This window comes from Struthio camelus, chromosome 15 (genome assembly GCF_040807025.1).
Source record: "Struthio camelus isolate bStrCam1 chromosome 15, bStrCam1.hap1, whole genome shotgun sequence".
NCBI classification, from domain to species: domain Eukaryota; kingdom Metazoa; phylum Chordata; class Aves; order Struthioniformes; family Struthionidae; genus Struthio; species Struthio camelus.
Window position 1 is genome coordinate 11,888,225 of NC_090956.1, and position 16,957 is coordinate 11,905,181.

At 34.2% G+C, this 16,957-nt stretch overlaps 1 protein-coding gene across 6 annotated transcripts in view; it reads left to right on the forward strand.

The window, feature by feature from the left end:
- SNX29 (sorting nexin 29) overlaps positions 1-16,957 on the forward strand; it is a 146,835-nt gene that overhangs the window by 83,713 nt on the left and 46,165 nt on the right. For 5 of the 6 annotated variants that reach the window (XM_068908259.1, XM_068908260.1, XM_068908263.1 and 2 more), the window contains one exon: positions 6,273-6,413. The exons of the other annotated variant lie outside the window; for it this stretch is intronic. In XM_068908259.1, coding sequence (XP_068764360.1) covers positions 6,273-6,413 — 141 coding nt within the window. The remainder of the gene's footprint in view (positions 1-6,272; positions 6,414-16,957) is intronic. 6 annotated transcript variants of the gene reach the window in all.

Genomic DNA, 16,957 nt, shown 5'->3' on the forward strand with positions numbered 1-16,957 from the left:
TCTTGTTACCAAATATTAAGTTAATAATCACCTGGAAATTGTTGCATTAGATATTAATTTTAAGAATATCTCAGTTTTTTTATAACCTGTATAACACCAGCAAGAATCGTTTCTACAGCTGTTATATCCTGGCACTGTCTAAATAGAACTTGCCAGTAGTCTTATCCTTAGGTTTAGGGTCTTTATGTTTGTGCAGTTTGGTGTTGCTAGGAATTGTGATTATACAGAAAGAACAAAATGTATAAACCAAACTAACCAGCCTGAAACTCTTTACCCTTCCCCAGTAAGGATTTATGATGAACAGTTCATTTATTAACACTATAACTTAAATTTTCCACATACATAAATACATTTGTGAAAATTTGTGAAAACCACTGATGAAATAATGAATGACTCGTGCCATCTACTATTAGGAAAACCAAGCAAATGGGAATGTGGCTTATGCCTTAATGGTAGAAGAACAGTTGAGATTTATTCCTAAAAAAAGGTTTGTTAATATTGCAACACTTAATACACAAATCTAAAAATAAAGTTGTATGTTTTAGATGAATTTTATAGCTATTCTTGACCCTTACAAATATAGTGCCTGGAGTGAGTGTGAAGTTGTAGTATTTCAGAAAGTAAAATGTTAAAACTTTCCTGCGTTCTGAAGGTGTCCATGTAGCCACAAAAAATATGAAATGTAATCACATTAAAAAATGTCTTTTATCAATATTTACAGCCTTTTACAAATTGAAGGACTTTCACTTTAGCTTTACCATGTAACTACAGCAATAACTCTACACTCTTTTAGTAAAACGTTGTTGTGATGTCCTCAAATAAGGTGCACAATATACTTCTTGCAGATGAAGACATACGTAAGCTCAGTCATCTGAGGCTATGGGAGTAATGGGAGACCTAATTGGAAAGTGCTCCCAAATTACAAACAAAGCTAGCTTACTTGGTGTTTGATGTGCAAGAGAATATTAAAGTGAAATCTTTTTGCCTACAATCAAATAACCATTCTGGGAATGATTTTGTGTTGCTCTGTAAATGGGTTCTTTACCTTGAATATTATTCAATTGGTTTAGGAAATGGATTGTTTTAGGAAAACATGAGCTTTTGGAAGAAAATGTAGTGATTTGAAATTGACTTTTTGAGTTGATCAAGGAATGAGCCTGAGCATGGTCCTTTAAACTTTTGTGAATGTGATGGTAAAATATGATTCTGTAACTTAGTTTAGCTTTTTTTCAGTAGTAGAAAGTAGTGTCCCTCTAAAGTACAGTTTGGTAATTTGGGACAAGCATAGACAAAAGGATGGCTTTAAACAATTTCAATGAAGAGAACTATTAGTACAGTTTAGCATTCATGCGTTCATCAGGCTTCCCATCATTACTCACCTCGTCTCCTCCTTCATGCCTGACAAACTCTCCGTAGCTGATTTGAATATCACCTGCAGCCTAGCCTACATCTTTTTGTCACATCCTGTGATTCATCCCTTATCTCCCACACCTGTTTTTACCTAATCCCCTATATTTCACTCCCTGTTGTCATTCTTTCTTCAGAATTCCTGTTCTAAAAATCTGTGCATCTCCATTTTCCATGCACCTCCCTTATTTCAGAGTCTGCTTCCCTCTGACCCCCTTGCCATATAGACTCAGTACACTCCACCATCTTACCCCCAAAATAAATTACGCAATTTGTCTACATTTGAAGTTGTCCTGGGATTGTTGGAAGAGCTGATGTGAGTGGGAGAGGAGTGGGAGAGTCTGCTGAACTTGCTTTCTTTGATTCCTACCTGCGTAATTACAGAGTAGTAGAATGCTTTTGTGACCAGAGTAATGGATTTTTGCATTTGTCCATTCCTCCCTTCAGTTTGCAGTTTTTCATCAAAATAAGGACCTTTTAAAAATCCTTGATTACTAATATGTTTTTGGAATGATTAAGACTTGATATTAAAAGCCCTTGTGGTAGAAACAGAGGAAACGGCACTAAGTAGAGCGCAGAGTGTGCTTTGCATGGCCAGTTTTGAGTCTAATAAATTACTGTTTTGCAGATTCTTTAATTTTATTGACTACAATAGATTTGTCAGAGGCTTCTTTTACAAGGAGGGGTGGGGCTTTTTGTCTCAATTTTTCCATCTGTTAAACTTTGATAATCCTTCTGCTTCACCTGGGTAGCTGTGCACTGCTTCGAAATCAAAGTAATAACAGTTAGTAAAGTAATAACAAACTTTTAAACAGCAGAAGCAATTTGGGGAGAGAATCCTGGGTAGACTGTAGAGAAAAATATAATTCTTTGAGACATTGATGGTGTCTCCCTATGCAGTAAGAGTTAAAGAAGACTGGTCATGTAGTAAAATATTATCAGTAAAAAAATATATATGTTCAGTAAAATCTGAACTCTTGAACTTGCTTTGTTTTGCTCAGAAATCGAGGCTCGTCATTGTAGTGTCTGTTTATCTTCTTCTGTATTTGGCAACTATAGATTACATTGATTTCATGTAATCTATGATTGATTTCAAAATTCAAAAATTGATTTCATATAAAAAGACGGTGGATTAAATTGTGGATACCTTGAAGACAATGGCAATAGTCTCATTGACTTTTAAGAGACGTTCAAACCATGCCTCTGAAGATGCTTGATTTATTAGTATTTCAAAATGTTGTCTACAAAGATGATTATTCCCTGTTCCTCCTTTACTTATGCTGTATGATCTGTATTTCATATAAACAGGGATAACTGCCCGTATGCCTTATACGACTAGACTAGAATGAGTTTATCCAAACAGTTTTACGTTTAGGATTTACTTTGATTCCCAAATGAGTTTAAGTGCCTTAAAATACCTTGACTTCTGAGTAGTATTCCCTGTTGAGATAATAAAGCTTTAAATATGTATATTAAATCACGAACTCTAGTATGCCTTTCAGTGTCTATTATATGATAGTCAATAAATTCAATATGGCGTGAGGCTCCAAATGTTGAATTTTTGTGCATTAGAGTCTAAATGAAATAAGTATCTGTACTTAAAAACAGCAAGACTTTCTGTAACAGTTTTATCTAAAAAAAATTAACCTTAGTTTTTGCGGTCCTTAGATATTTCAATTTAGAGATTAGTTAACTATAGGTTAACAGGTAATATTGGACTGCATGATCCACCAAATCCCAAGTGCAAAGGTAACTGTTTAGTTAAATTAGGATTTCCATATTAAATAACCTGGTTAAAAATAAATTAAGGTTTTTTTTTTTTTTTGGTAGGAAGGCGGAATCAAATATAAGTGTTAGGAATGTATGCTAATTTTCAGACAAAGTTATGTTGCTTGAGACTAGGGAGGGAAGTTAGAGATGAGTGAATAAAAGATATTTAAAATAATTTTCACTATGTTAAATTAATCCTATCTTACCCTAACAGTTTGCTTTTCTATAGACACTTATAGAAATTATACAAAACACTTGCATTTCATATTTTATTTCTTCAGAGATATGCTGCATTGTTAAAACTGATGGTCTTGTAGGTACATAGTTATCTTTATTCCTGGCTTTATTTTCAAAATGGAAAAGAAATCTGAATACTTTCTGTAGAATTATTATGGTAATTCTGCCATTATGCTATCTAAATTCCTGTTGCCAGTTCCTGAACCAGTTACATTTTTGTTTACATATGCACACAAATCACTTGGACAATACTCCAAAACCCCTTGCATTCTTAGGTGTGCCAGTTTTGGAAATGTGGTATTCATTTTCTGATTATCATCATCAAAAGTGATGAAGTGATTTACAGTGGTGACTAAACACTTTAGTTATAATCCCATAGAATCTGATATTATGAATGCTTCCTACAGTGAGATATTTTAATTTGTTAGAAGTTATATGGTATCTGTTAGAAAATGTATTTTGTTAGTGATGACTATCCTCTGGAGTCTTGTTCAGAATTACCTGCTTCTTGTCACCTCTTCTTGATTTCAAGTGGAAAGCACTTTTCTTTAAAATTTGACTGTTTTATGGCTAACATGCAAAATAATTTCTCATAATTGATACTCCTCTCCCAGAATGAATAGGGAGAATCCTTACTGTAATATACCCTAAACAGTAGGGTTTGGGATCAGCAGCACAAAGTCCAGCTGGAACCCAGTCACCCGAGGTGTACCCTGGGCATCAGTACTAGGTACTATTTTACATCTTAATTAATGAGCTAGACAAAGGGATAGAGTGCCCCTTCAACAAGTCTGCAAATGATACAAAACTGGGAGGAGTGGTTAATAGACCAGATGGGTGTGCTGCTGTTGAGAAGGTCCTTTACAGGCTGGAGAAGCGGGGCTGACAGGAACCTCATGAAGTGGGCACAAACTGAAATACAGGAAATTCCATTTAAACGCAAGAAGTACCTTTTTAACTGTAAGGGTGATTGAACACTGGGAACAAGTTGCCTAGAGAAGTTGTGGAGTCTCCATCTTTGGTGATATTCAAAAGAGAACTGGGCATGGTCCTGAGCAACTTGCTGTAGTTTACCCTACTTTTAGAAGAGGGATGATCTCTAGAGGTCCCTTCCAACCTCAACTATTCTGTGAAAATGTGGATGAAATAGTAAAGACTAGGTCCTAAAGTCAGGTAGCTGTGTAGTCTTGATAGCTGCTAAGCGTGCTGAAAATTGCACCAATTATTCATTAAATGAATTTTTTTTAGACTATTTAGTTGGTTTATTTTTGTTGTTCTCCTGCTTATTCTTCTTTTCTCTCTAGGTCTTCAGCCTTTCTTTTTCCTTTGAGGAAATGAGGCTTATGCTGTTTTTCTTTCTTACCCGTAGAAGTTAATCTCTGTATTTTTCAGGCTTTGAAAGCTTCTGTTTTCATTGAAGGCTTTCACTCCAACTACGGGATCGTTGCACCGATTGGCCAATGTCAATGAATTGGATTGAGAGTTAGGGATTTCAAAGATAATTACTTGCCTATCACTTTTGTGAATGGGTATCTGCAGAAATAAGAGGAATTCTTAACAAGCCTCAACCGAAGAAAGGCTGTATGAGCTACTTTTGTGGGAGAAAGCACCGGATATCCTCTCAAATACTGAGAGTCTTTAGTAAAAGTTTGCTTTTTCTAGAACTCAGCAAATCTAGAGGAGGATGTCTCAGTCACCACGAAAAGCTTCAATTCAGAGTTGGAATCAACCACATTGAAATTCGAATTTCATTAATTCTAGTACTCAGGAAAGTACAATTGTATTGCTCACTCTCAGTGTGATGGTCACTGGCATTACTTTATTAGATGAGCATTCTCCTGGTACTCAGCTTACAATTTAATTTACTGCTTTTGGCTGGAGAACAAAAGCAGTGTTGTGCCATCAGTTCTAGTCCAGCTTAACTCATGATGCAAAATACTGAGATCACTAATACCTTAAAAAAAAGCAGATGAGAGGAGAAAGAGAATGAGGTATTACTGAGAAAGCTTACGAAAGATCATGCAATCAAAAACTCCATACTGAGTTTTGATGCTTGGTTTACTGCTTCAGAGCCATACTGTTTCTCCGTTCTTTTAAACTGAGTTTAAAGGTGTGAGGAAAGGCTTTTCCCTAGTTGTATATGAAATCTTAGCATTCTGTGAGTATGAAGTTTTCCTAGAGGATAAGAATATTTATCATAGAATTGGTAATATACTCATGAAATAATTGTGACAAAAAAACAGAATTGCAAAATACACAGCTGTGTTAAATTATACTTAGTGCCCTAGACAAGTGAAAAGAATGAACTGTGTTTATTTTCCAAACAATAGCATTTCTAGTTAATTTTACAAATACACCTTTTTAGAAAGTAAATTAAGATTCAAAATTTGCCTTTGGATAGAAGTATGTTTTGCAATTTTGATGCTGCAGAGCCAATTTACAAAGTTGCAAAACTGTATTGAATATATTGAAATCAGTTTTATAGTGGTATTAAATTATCTTTTTTTGGGTCACTGGCCAGTAGAATATGCTGGAAACCATGGTAACGAAAAGTGCTACCAATGTTGTCCCAGAATCTTGTTATGATGAGCAAGCTAAGTTTGTCTTGATAATATAATAATAAGAAAGAAGGAATGAAAGAAGGGGAGGGAAGGAGGGAGAGAATTAGATTAATGACCCGTTGAACAGAAACAGTTAATGCACAGAGATATATCTATGGATAAATGATCATGGAACTCCTGGTACCATTGCATCATAAAGGTGAAGGTGTTATGCTGTGAACTTTAAAGAGTAAAGAGACAAAATTAATTCAACAATCTATCTTTAAATTACTTCTTTTTTTGTCTATCATTTGGCAGGTTTATATTAGGATAAAGGATGATGAATGGAATGTTTATCGAAGATACGCAGAGTTCAGAAGCTTGCATCATAAGTTACAGAATAAATACCAGCAAGTGAGGACTTTTAACTTTCCACCAAAAAAGGCCATTGGAAACAAGGTACCTGAAAGAATATGTAATATCACTAAGGCTTGAAGAGGGTTTAAAAAAATATTTTCCTACACATAAAAGAAAGAGGTGGTTATCATAAACACTTTTTTTTTTTACACCTGCTAGGCAATACTTATTTTTATACAGATGTTCTCCTCATCAGCTGCAGGCTCATTTATTATGTAATTATTGCACTGGCTCTTGCACTCCCTGAAAAGAAAGCTGTTTATTAAATGGCATATTGAGGACATACGCAGTAGACAAGTACACAGAATCCAAAATACTGTACTTAAAAGCTGTATATGTAAGATGGAATCTCTTCTCCATTCTTTTCAATAAATGCCAACAATTAACATCACTCAGGAGATGCTGAGATTTTACTATAAATAGTAAAGATAAAATCTAAATTCCTTAAATTTTCTGTGCCAGTTAATTTTAAATTATTTGAACAAGCTTTTAAAAAGTATTTAGCTGCTTACTTCCCAAAATCTGAGTCTTTGTGTCTTAGGTCTCCATCTGTAATTACTATGTTCTGTTAATATCTTATCCCCTCTGTCTCAACTTCTGATTGATCAATTAATTTTTAATATAGTGTTGCAGCCTTGGTAACTATTCATTCTTATTCCTTTATTTTGTAATCCACTAAGTCATGGCTTCACTGCTATTTCATCATAACATTTTTTATCAGTTGCTACAATAGATTTACAATTTAATACACTTAATCAATCAGTTTATCGGTGTCTCACCTGTATAGATGATCCAGTTTGTAGACTAAATCGTTTGATTTCTTTTTTTTATTGAATCTAGATAATGAGAGTAGTTGCCATGTACTTGTCATTCCGATCTTTTAGTTTTGTTGCCTAATGATAGTTCTTTAATTCCTTTCTCTTTTACTAAGATACTGTTTTTCTTAAACACACATTGTCTAAGACTCACAGGCTCACAGTGTCTGTCCACACTCTGGACAATTTTGAAAACTTTACATTATTTTTGGGAACAGTGTGAATGTTAGAGGCTGTTTTTCAAAAAAGTGTACAAACGTGCGCGCACATACACACCATTTCATGATTCTGTAACTTTTTGATATGTATTAGTCAAGAAGGTAGTATACCAGCCCATGATTATTTTTTTTGTTGCTAATTTATTAGCATTCTTCTATTAAACTGAAAAGAATAAAAATAAAATGCCAAGTTTTAGTTTATTTTTATTTCTAAAAATTCTGAATAAGTAGGTGTTAGCATTCTGAAGACTCAGACTATTTATCTGCTGTAGCTTCAGACAAATTGCAAACAGTAAAACTGTTATTAGTACTTTAAAGACACTAAAAGAGAGAACATCATTACCAAAAAAGACTATGTAATCCTTAATCACCAAAACTTCAAAATGTTAAAGAGCTTAAATCAAAGGCTAAAAAACTGCAATATACATCATGAAGCCAGTAAGGACTGAGAAGAAAAATAATCAGAGTAATTCATCTTTGCAGTCAAAGAACAATCTGGAAAATTTATTTAACTGACACAAGTGAAATATTTGAGATTCAAATCATGCTTATGACTTAAAATTACATACTAAACCACTGAGTACTTAAATCATCATTCCTAATGTTAACTAAATTTGTTTCCTTGTATGTCGGACTTTCTTTTTTGTTCTTTTCATTTAGGTGCCTTAATATCATTGGTTCTTATATCAAACATCTAAGAAGTCATAATCACATTGAACAGTTTAAATGATTAAAGGGAGACTGAAATAATGAGTAAAATTGTTACCAAAAGATCTTCATTATTTCATATCTTCATGACATATTTGGCTTATGACCACATTAATATTTGCATTGGTAAAATATCAGAATCACTCTAATTTCTCTCGTAATTTTGTGTAGGGAAGGAAAATCACCATTGCTGGTTCATTTGAAATAATGTAAAATTTCCAAAAGAAGGAAATAGTGATGTTTACAAATTCCTTAATGACGTTCAGATTTAAGTGAATAATGATTGTGAATGTTTAAAGATAGTAACTCTGATCAGAATTCAAATAATTTCCCCAGTGCTCCCATAAAAATGAGTAGGTGAGCTTGGCACACATCATAGGAAGCAAGAAGTAATGTACATAACTTGGAATAAGAAGAGATGATGTATGTGTATACATAGAATTTATCAATAAAATCTGTAGATCTGTTTATTTGACCAGTAAGCTTCAATTAAATGCTTCAAAAAAGTCCAGAGTTAATATATTTACTGACTGGCTCTAAGGTACCAAATGAAAGTGCTTATGAGAGTTTGTTAGAAGATTATGCATTTTTTCATTCCTTTTCTACTGGATAGTTTTATAGTAGAATGTATCTTCTTCTGTGTTACATAACCGATTTTCGTTTTTGAAGTGGTGGAATATTAGCCACTTCAGTAAATTACAAAAATCTTTTTTTGAGCTTTTTGATATTCTTTCATCCTTAATTATTTTAAATACTAATTGAATTATAAATTCAGTTGCACAATTGAAACTGTGAGGACACACAAGCCAGTTGTGTAATTGGCACTGATCAGCAGTTATGCTTCTGGAAACCTGTCACAAGTTAAAGCGGTGTTTTTACCTCCGCAGTCCGAGGATTTTCCTCAATATATCACGCGAGAGCTTATTTCACAGCATATAGTGTGGGCAAATTCTTGTCCTTTAAACGGTGCCATTATCAGTATCATGTTGTGGTGTGCATGGTGTTTAGCATTATCGCATGCTTTTGTGCAATAAGACAGATCATGCTTCATACCCTATAGATGTAGCAGAAACAGTAGGCCCTTGGCAAACATTACACTGACAGACTGAGAAGAGGTAATGGCTTTGAGACGGCACTCCTTTCCATGCTAGAGAAAGTAAAAGTTAATGGGAAGATCTAAAACTTTGGCGTAAAATTACATAATTCATGTGGGAATATCTATCTGTCTCAGAATTATATAGACTTTGAGTTTAGGATGAGGGTGCTGTGCAGAATCTTAAAAGTTAAAATGTTTGGTAATAAGCATTGAAAGAGATGTTGTCAAGACTATATATGTGTGCGTGTGTGTATATATAGATTTTTTTTTTTTTTTTTAAACTCTTCAGTGGCTATCAAAGCATGTTTCCTGTAGGAATCCTGGTAGATTTCAGCAGAATTTTTTCTCTCTCTGATAATAGTTACTATTTTTAATAGAATTGCTGCTATCTTTCTGTTTCTAGATTAATTGATAATGATCTTAAATCAATGCCTGAAGAACAGTTTCTGTAGCTAAATTCTGCTAGTAAAAGCATCTCTCTTCAGTTTAGGTCAGTCTATAATTTTGATATCCTTTACAAATCTATAGAATTAGTAGGTGCCCAAATAGCATATTGATAAAATATATTCCTCCTTTTGGTAATGGCTAAAAATTGACTATATTATAAGTTGTGGCAAATGATGTGTGCTTTTATTCCCTTCAGATCTGTACCTGAAGGATATTATTCATTGCACGTCTTCAATACACTGTGCTTGGCACTGTGGTGCTAATTAAGGTTAGCGGCATTAAAAGAGGCTTTACTGTAACCGACACCTCCCTTGATGCCTGTGCTGAGTTTGTCGTTTAGTTATGTGCCTCAGATTTAGGGAACCTCCAAGACCACAGAGGGGACACCATGTCCTAGGGAATGACTTTGAACCGCTAGTGCAGAATGTCACTTAACACTATCTAGCATGTTGCTATGCGAAATGTTGGAGAACTGATGAGGGCATTTGCCCAAAGGGCAGTCGTGTAGAAAAAAAACCTATGGAGTGCTATTAATTTTCCCGCCTATTTCAATAGATATCAGGGAGATCATGTTCAAATGCAAAGTTACAGAGTTTGACCCAGACAAAATGCAAAAGGAAAGCAGCATTTCAGCTGAATGAGGATTTAAAAAAATGAGAAAATCCGATGTTTGTTATTGCTGGTATATTCTCATCAACTAGTAGTGAAATTTGAAATATTTAACAATTGTAAAACAATAGATTTAAGAGTCTAATATTATAATTTATTTTAATTCTCATGTTTTTAATGCATTTGTACCTTTCACTTGTTTGTGTTAAGTCAGGACAGAGTTTGTTTTTGATCTTTCAACAAATTTATGTATCGAGGATTAGAAGATAGCTTTAACACTTGAGAAACGTAAGTCTAATGTAAAGAAAACTGTCATAATAATATAGTTACAAATTAGTAGAAAGTGAATAGGGAAAAGGAAAGAGTTCTAGTTTGGACAAGTAATCTTTCAATTACAAAGAAGAATCTGTATTTGTCTTTCAGGTTGGTAATTATTTTCAGGATCTCGGTTTAAACATTTGGATGTGGCAAGGTAGAGCTAATGTAAAGCAATGAAAAAGATCATTTTACTTAAATGTTGCTCTGAATCAAATCAGAATAGTTAATTTAATCACGAATGTGTGTAAATTGACAGGAAATGATAACAATAATGCTTATAAAACTCCGTGTATGAAGTTTCTTATTTACTAGTTCCCATGCTGTATATTTCCTATGAATGATCTTTCAGTGCTGCTAGCAAGTAGTTGCCAAAATCTTTATAAAGTGGTTCTTACAAGAATATGTATTTTTCCTTCAGTCTATCAATTTTGTGGAAAAGAGTGAAAATAGGTAACAAAGTTGTATTTGTTCTCTCTTGTTATGCATATAAGAGAAGTCTTGTCATAAAGTTACTCATTGTACGTTTTTAACTGACTTTTTAAAACTGTAGATCAATTTATGTACCATTTATGAAGTTGAACTGCGTTTTTAATACTTGAATTATTTGTTCTGTAATTCTAAACGTGCTCCTTTTGTGTCAGCCTGGTTTTTGGTTTGCTGAGTATTTTCTGTGCAGATGTATATAACAATGCATGTAACTTCTGACCATGATTTTCTTACATGAAATGTATCTTTGCCTTTTAGCAGCTTCCTGGTACTTTGGAACTTCTGAATTTATACTTCTGCCATCACGGTTTAAGTCTCTGTTGCAAGTACTGCCATCCTGCCAGGTTCCCTATTGCCTAAAGGACTGATTTGCTTCCATGAGCATCTCTAGGTCTAGAGAGTACTAAGTTATGTAGGCTGCATCTGAAGCTCCTGAAAAGAAGCTTCCTATGATCATAATGCTTGATTGCAAAGGGATCGCTTTCTGCTTTTATGTAAAGAATATTCTCTTTCTTCATTTAAGATGAAGCAATTTTCTTACCTTTAATTTCCATACTTTTTATTCTTGATGCTGTGTTGGTGCCTCGCTTCTTGAAATGTTGCTTTCAGATTAAGGGTTAAGTAATAATGCATGAGTATTTCTTGGACCTGTTATGCTAATTTTTTGAATGTTGCAATGTCCTTAAGCTCAGTTGCTACTTATGCATTAGGCAGATTATAACACCTAAAGAATGCATTTTAGGAACTGAGTAGACATCTAATTAAGTATCCTATTACAAGGATATGGTCCCAATAGAGGACGTATCAAAATAGAAATGGTTCTTTGCTTCTGTTAAAGATGTTAATTCAGTGATTGTCTAAATGTGTAGAAACTGAATAAGATACCTTTCCACTGAGTGCTGACTTGACTGCATGGTATCCTTTGCTTTCCTTTAAAACATCAGATACCCCATATTAAAAGAGTACACAGCACTTTTAAGATTAGAAGAGTGACTTTGCCATGACTTCTCAGGTGCATCAGAAGAACAATACCAAAATCCAAAATAAGTATTTTACCTACTAGAAAATCCTGAGTGCATCATCATTCATCACTTTTAGCCTGCGCAGTTCAGTTAGTCTGAACTGTTTTTCTAGCCATATTCACTTATAGCAATAAATCCTGTTTCATGCCCCAATGTTAGATTAAAAATGTGAATCTCTCTCACCAATCAGTGACTTAGCTAAATTGTAGATTATTTTGTATATGTAGTTATTTAATGTTTGTAAATATATTTCATATATCTTAAGATATCTATACCTATGCAAATATATAAGGAGATGTGTATGCACTATAAACACACACACATATATATACATATGTATGTATGTAAGTACATATCCTAAATGTTTCCTTCAAGTTGGTTTCTAGAAGATGTAATTCTACGTGTTCTGTTCACCAGGGACTTTATCTTTCTCCCGTTTAAGTCAGTAGAAACCTGGCCTTTGTATTAACAGTGCAGACAGGTTCTGTGCTTTTTTTTCCCAATCAATGTAGCCGCCTTTTATCAGCGCTTGGTGTGTTTGCCCGTTGCTGAAGATGTTGAAGTTATAGACAGTCTTCAGGGTAACTGTCTTTTAGAATTGAAAGTATAGAAGGTAAAGATTTTCTTGCAAATAAAAGAAAAGGTCAGAATATTGCTTATGTGTCCTATGCTTATAATGACTGTTGTTTTTTAAAAGTTTATCAAGGAAAGAGTTGTTTGGCTCTGTGTGTGTATATATATACATCTACATACCTATTTATGTATATAAGTCATATGAAGCCATTCAGATTACAGTTCTAACTTGAATATTCTTACTTTTAGGCTTTTCACGTGATGCCGTTGATACGTAATCCCCAACATTTGTTTCTTTACCATAAAAAGGTGACCATTTTGGGCCAGCAGGACTGGTCTTTTCAGAGACGGGTGTACTTTTAAAGCTGCTTTTTTAGATCTGGTGATGAAGTTGCTAAACTCACCTTGGAAAGAGATAACAGAACATGTTTGGAGGAAGAGAATGAGAGGAATGAGTTCCGTAAGGAAGGCTGCCTGGGTTTGGTGAAGAGAAGCAAGGAAAAGGCTTCAAGTCATTTCACGACACAGGTCGAGGAGGCAGTGCTGTTTTGTATTAGGCTTTGTGTTCGTGGGTTGAGCAGTAAGCTGCCCCTGAGAGAGCTATATTTTGTTGTATTAGTCGTTTTTGGCTTAGAGACCAAGCAGGCCATGCATTTACATGTATAGTCTAGTAAGGGATTCTCCTTCTGCCTCTTTTTCAATTGCTTTCCATTGTTTTGTGTGGGATGAAGTATTCACATAATCTGTAAGTATCTAAGATACAGTTCTGAGTTGAAGCTTTTCTTGTGAAGTTCTGTGGAAATACTTCTCTACAGGAGAGAGCTGTCAGGGCTGAGAAAAGGAGAGAAGTGAATGAGTTGAGAGGATAGGTATTTGGGAAAGGAAAGTTTAAATTTTTTTTGTTTTGTTTTGACAAGTATTTTGAAACTGTATCCATTTACCCCTTAACTGGTTATTGGTCATTTAAATATGAAGTATATAAAGTGTTTATAGGATCTTTCACTATCTACCACGCTTTTCAATGCTTTTATCATTTCTGTGGCAAATCTAGGCAAAGTAGATATTTCTTTTCAGGGTATGCTACATCATTTTTTATTGAGGGTATTCACATATGTAATAGAGGAATTTCTGCCTTCCCAAGAAAATACCTGTGTCTGCCTTTTATCAATCAAATTTGTAACAGAGAATGTAGTTCAAAATTCAGTGCTTATTGTCCAATGCTCACTGTAATTTTAATATACTGTGTGCTTTGCTATTATGATCCAGTGAAGGTGTGAGATACTGTTGACTCACAGATGAGCGGTTCTAGACTGACAGAAACAAGAGCTAAGACTAGTTGCTCTCCTTAGGTCTGAAATTTTCTGCTTCATTTTCAGATCTGTGTTCCTTCTTTTTCCAGCTTCATCACTGATCTAATAAATATCCTAGACCAGCATTTAGTAACAAAACTACTAGTTCTAGACTGACATGAAGAATCGTATTATGGTTTAAAGCACTTACTTCACAAGTTGCATGCACATTTCTGACATTAGTTTTATTGCCATGATAGCAAATGTGGTTTTAATGGTAAATATATTGGCACTGTTTGAAAGATGTATTTTAAAATAGAAAGTGTACCAATTCCTGTTTAGCTGGATAAATAGACGATAATAATGCAGAATGCTTGAAAAAGGGTGATTCAAAAATAACATCACATTGGAAAATCTGAGGGAAGGAAGTCCTTTCGCGTTAGACTTGTGTGTTTTTGTGTCCTGATTGAGCAAAGCACTTCATTATGTCCTAAAATTTAAGTATGTATTTACGTTGCACTGGAATCAAAAGTGCAGCTCTATGTGCTTATGTAATTCTCGGGTTTCAGTAGCACATAGAAACTATCCCTCATCAGATTAGTTTGCCAGTGTTGACCAATGCCATGGTGAACTGTGATTTAGGAATTCAGAGGAGAAAGTAAAACTTCTAGCTCATGCCTTTGGGGCAGTGGGCTAGATAATATTTCTTAGTACTAAGCTTTGATATCCAATGACTTCAAGTAAAGTTGGTGGAAAATTATGTCTCTCTGGTGTTTCATAATTAGAATGCCTTTATTAAAGGGGAAAAGCTTTGGAAATAAGAATCCTTAAGTTAAATGTTAATAACTTGGAGTTAAGGATTGCTTTCATCAAAGCTTACTTTATTTGATTTTTGGATGATGTAATATATATGTTTAAATTCTACATTACTCTTGATTTTCAAAGTGAAACTTACAGTCCTTTTACATCATGGCATTATGGGGGGGGGGAAATAATGTAATTTATATGCTGTGCTGTTTGGATGACTGTTAGATAAAGAAAAATGTTGCAGTTCTATAACATCTCATGCTTCTGTTATGTATTCTAGTAGCCTTCTGGTATAAAATGAAAAGATAAAAATAATTTTCTAAATGTATTTCTTGCTGTGATGGTGATGCTAAATTATCAGTTTACCTGGATTAATAAATCTCCTTTCCGGGACACCTAATCAGGGAAACCTAATTGTGGAAATAAAACTAAAACCTCCTTTCCCTGAATCTGAAATTATTTTACCTACATATATTTTTTTTTCTGTATCAATCAATATGCTTGATTAGAATTTGCTGAAGTTTATAAAAGAATAAATTTCAAGAAAAAAAAAATCTTTGCTCTACAGCTTTTTGGAGGGCTACTAATACTAAATATACTCAGTATTCTTTTTAAAAGTGGAGAAAACTAAATATTGAATACTTTAGAGCATGCTAAATGCTGGAGAGACATTTCCTGCCTGAAAAATCTGTTTTTCCCATTGCACTATGTAAAATATCTTTACATGCAGGCACTATAAATAATGTGTAGTGGAAATCAATATTTCTTACTCATTTAGTTTTTATTTTAGAAAATAGAATTCTCCCATCACAGTATAACTCAAAGGATTTCCGTTAAAGGAGCATCTAGTCTTTTGGGTGGGAGTAAAATTCAAAGATCATTTTGTATCTCTCTGTTGTTCTGTTGTTTGGCATTTTGAGTGGTAAACTGATGTACTAATGAAGTGTTCTGATTTTGGGAAATCATACGTTTACTGCTTGACCTAGAGGTCTTGCTAAAGGCTGACGTTTTAGTTGATAGTTCATTCTTGAGTAGCTGACAAATTGACACATAGTCACATTTTTCTTTTTTTTTTCTTTTTTTCTTTTTTCTTTTTTTTTTTTTTTGGAATATGGGGTTTTTTAGGGAGAGGGGGAAAGGCTAGTCCTTTATATGGACGATATTGGAAATGCTAGGTTTCTTAAGAAACATATTTGGTTCCAGGATTCTTAAAATGCCTAAACCAATTTAGAGAGGTACTAGATATAATTTGACTAAGATTTAGTACTTCAGGACAGAGTGTCTATTGTTTTGATAGGCCTGAGAAATTCCCACTATCCAAACACACTTTAATATATCTATTAATGTGCTTGTGCTCTAGGCCTGCCTAGAGAATGCATAGATAGCAATATCATATTCTAAGAAAGCATGGACAAAACCTTAGTATGACTAGGTAGTTATGACACAGTCATACATAAATGAACCTGTTCCTCAAAATAAAAGGCAAGATTTTTTTCAAAAATCAGTGTTTGAAAAAGAATGTATTTGCCAGGCACTGGCTGAGCATGCAGCTCTTCTGGCAACCTGAGATGGCTGGCACAGCTACAAGCAACCATTTCCGTGCTGAGCAGGTAGTCTGTACTGGACGGCTCTGTGTAGTACTGCAAGAGGCATCCCAAGTCCCAATCATTTAGAAATGCTAATGAAAATGTTGCACTTTGCCCTGTGAATTTGTGCCAGATGGAGGGGATTGACAGGACATGTCTTGTGCTGGACTGAACTTGGATTTGCAGCAATTCCTCCATAAATAACTTTACTATAAGGATTACTTTCTTTTTAGTGTCATTGAAATGAAGCCATAGCTGGAGATGGAAATGCATCAACTATTTTAGTAGGAGAAGCACAAAGTAGTAATTATAATTATGTAGTAAATCTCTGTTTAAGGAAAGATCGATTTCTTTTTGAAACTTGACAGTTCCTTGATTTCTTCCTTGTATCTCATCCTCTTGAATTCCTGTTTGTTCCACTGGACAGTATATACAAAAAAGTCTCACAGTGGGATGGCTATTTATAAACTGGCAATCTTATGTGTTATTCCTTTTATAGATATACTCCCTTATGTAGTATCTTGTTTTGTTGTATAGTGCTAGCCTGATGCTGCCATACAGAAAATGATGTTCCAAGTAAGACTGAAACTTTAGGGCAGTATCGTTTCAATG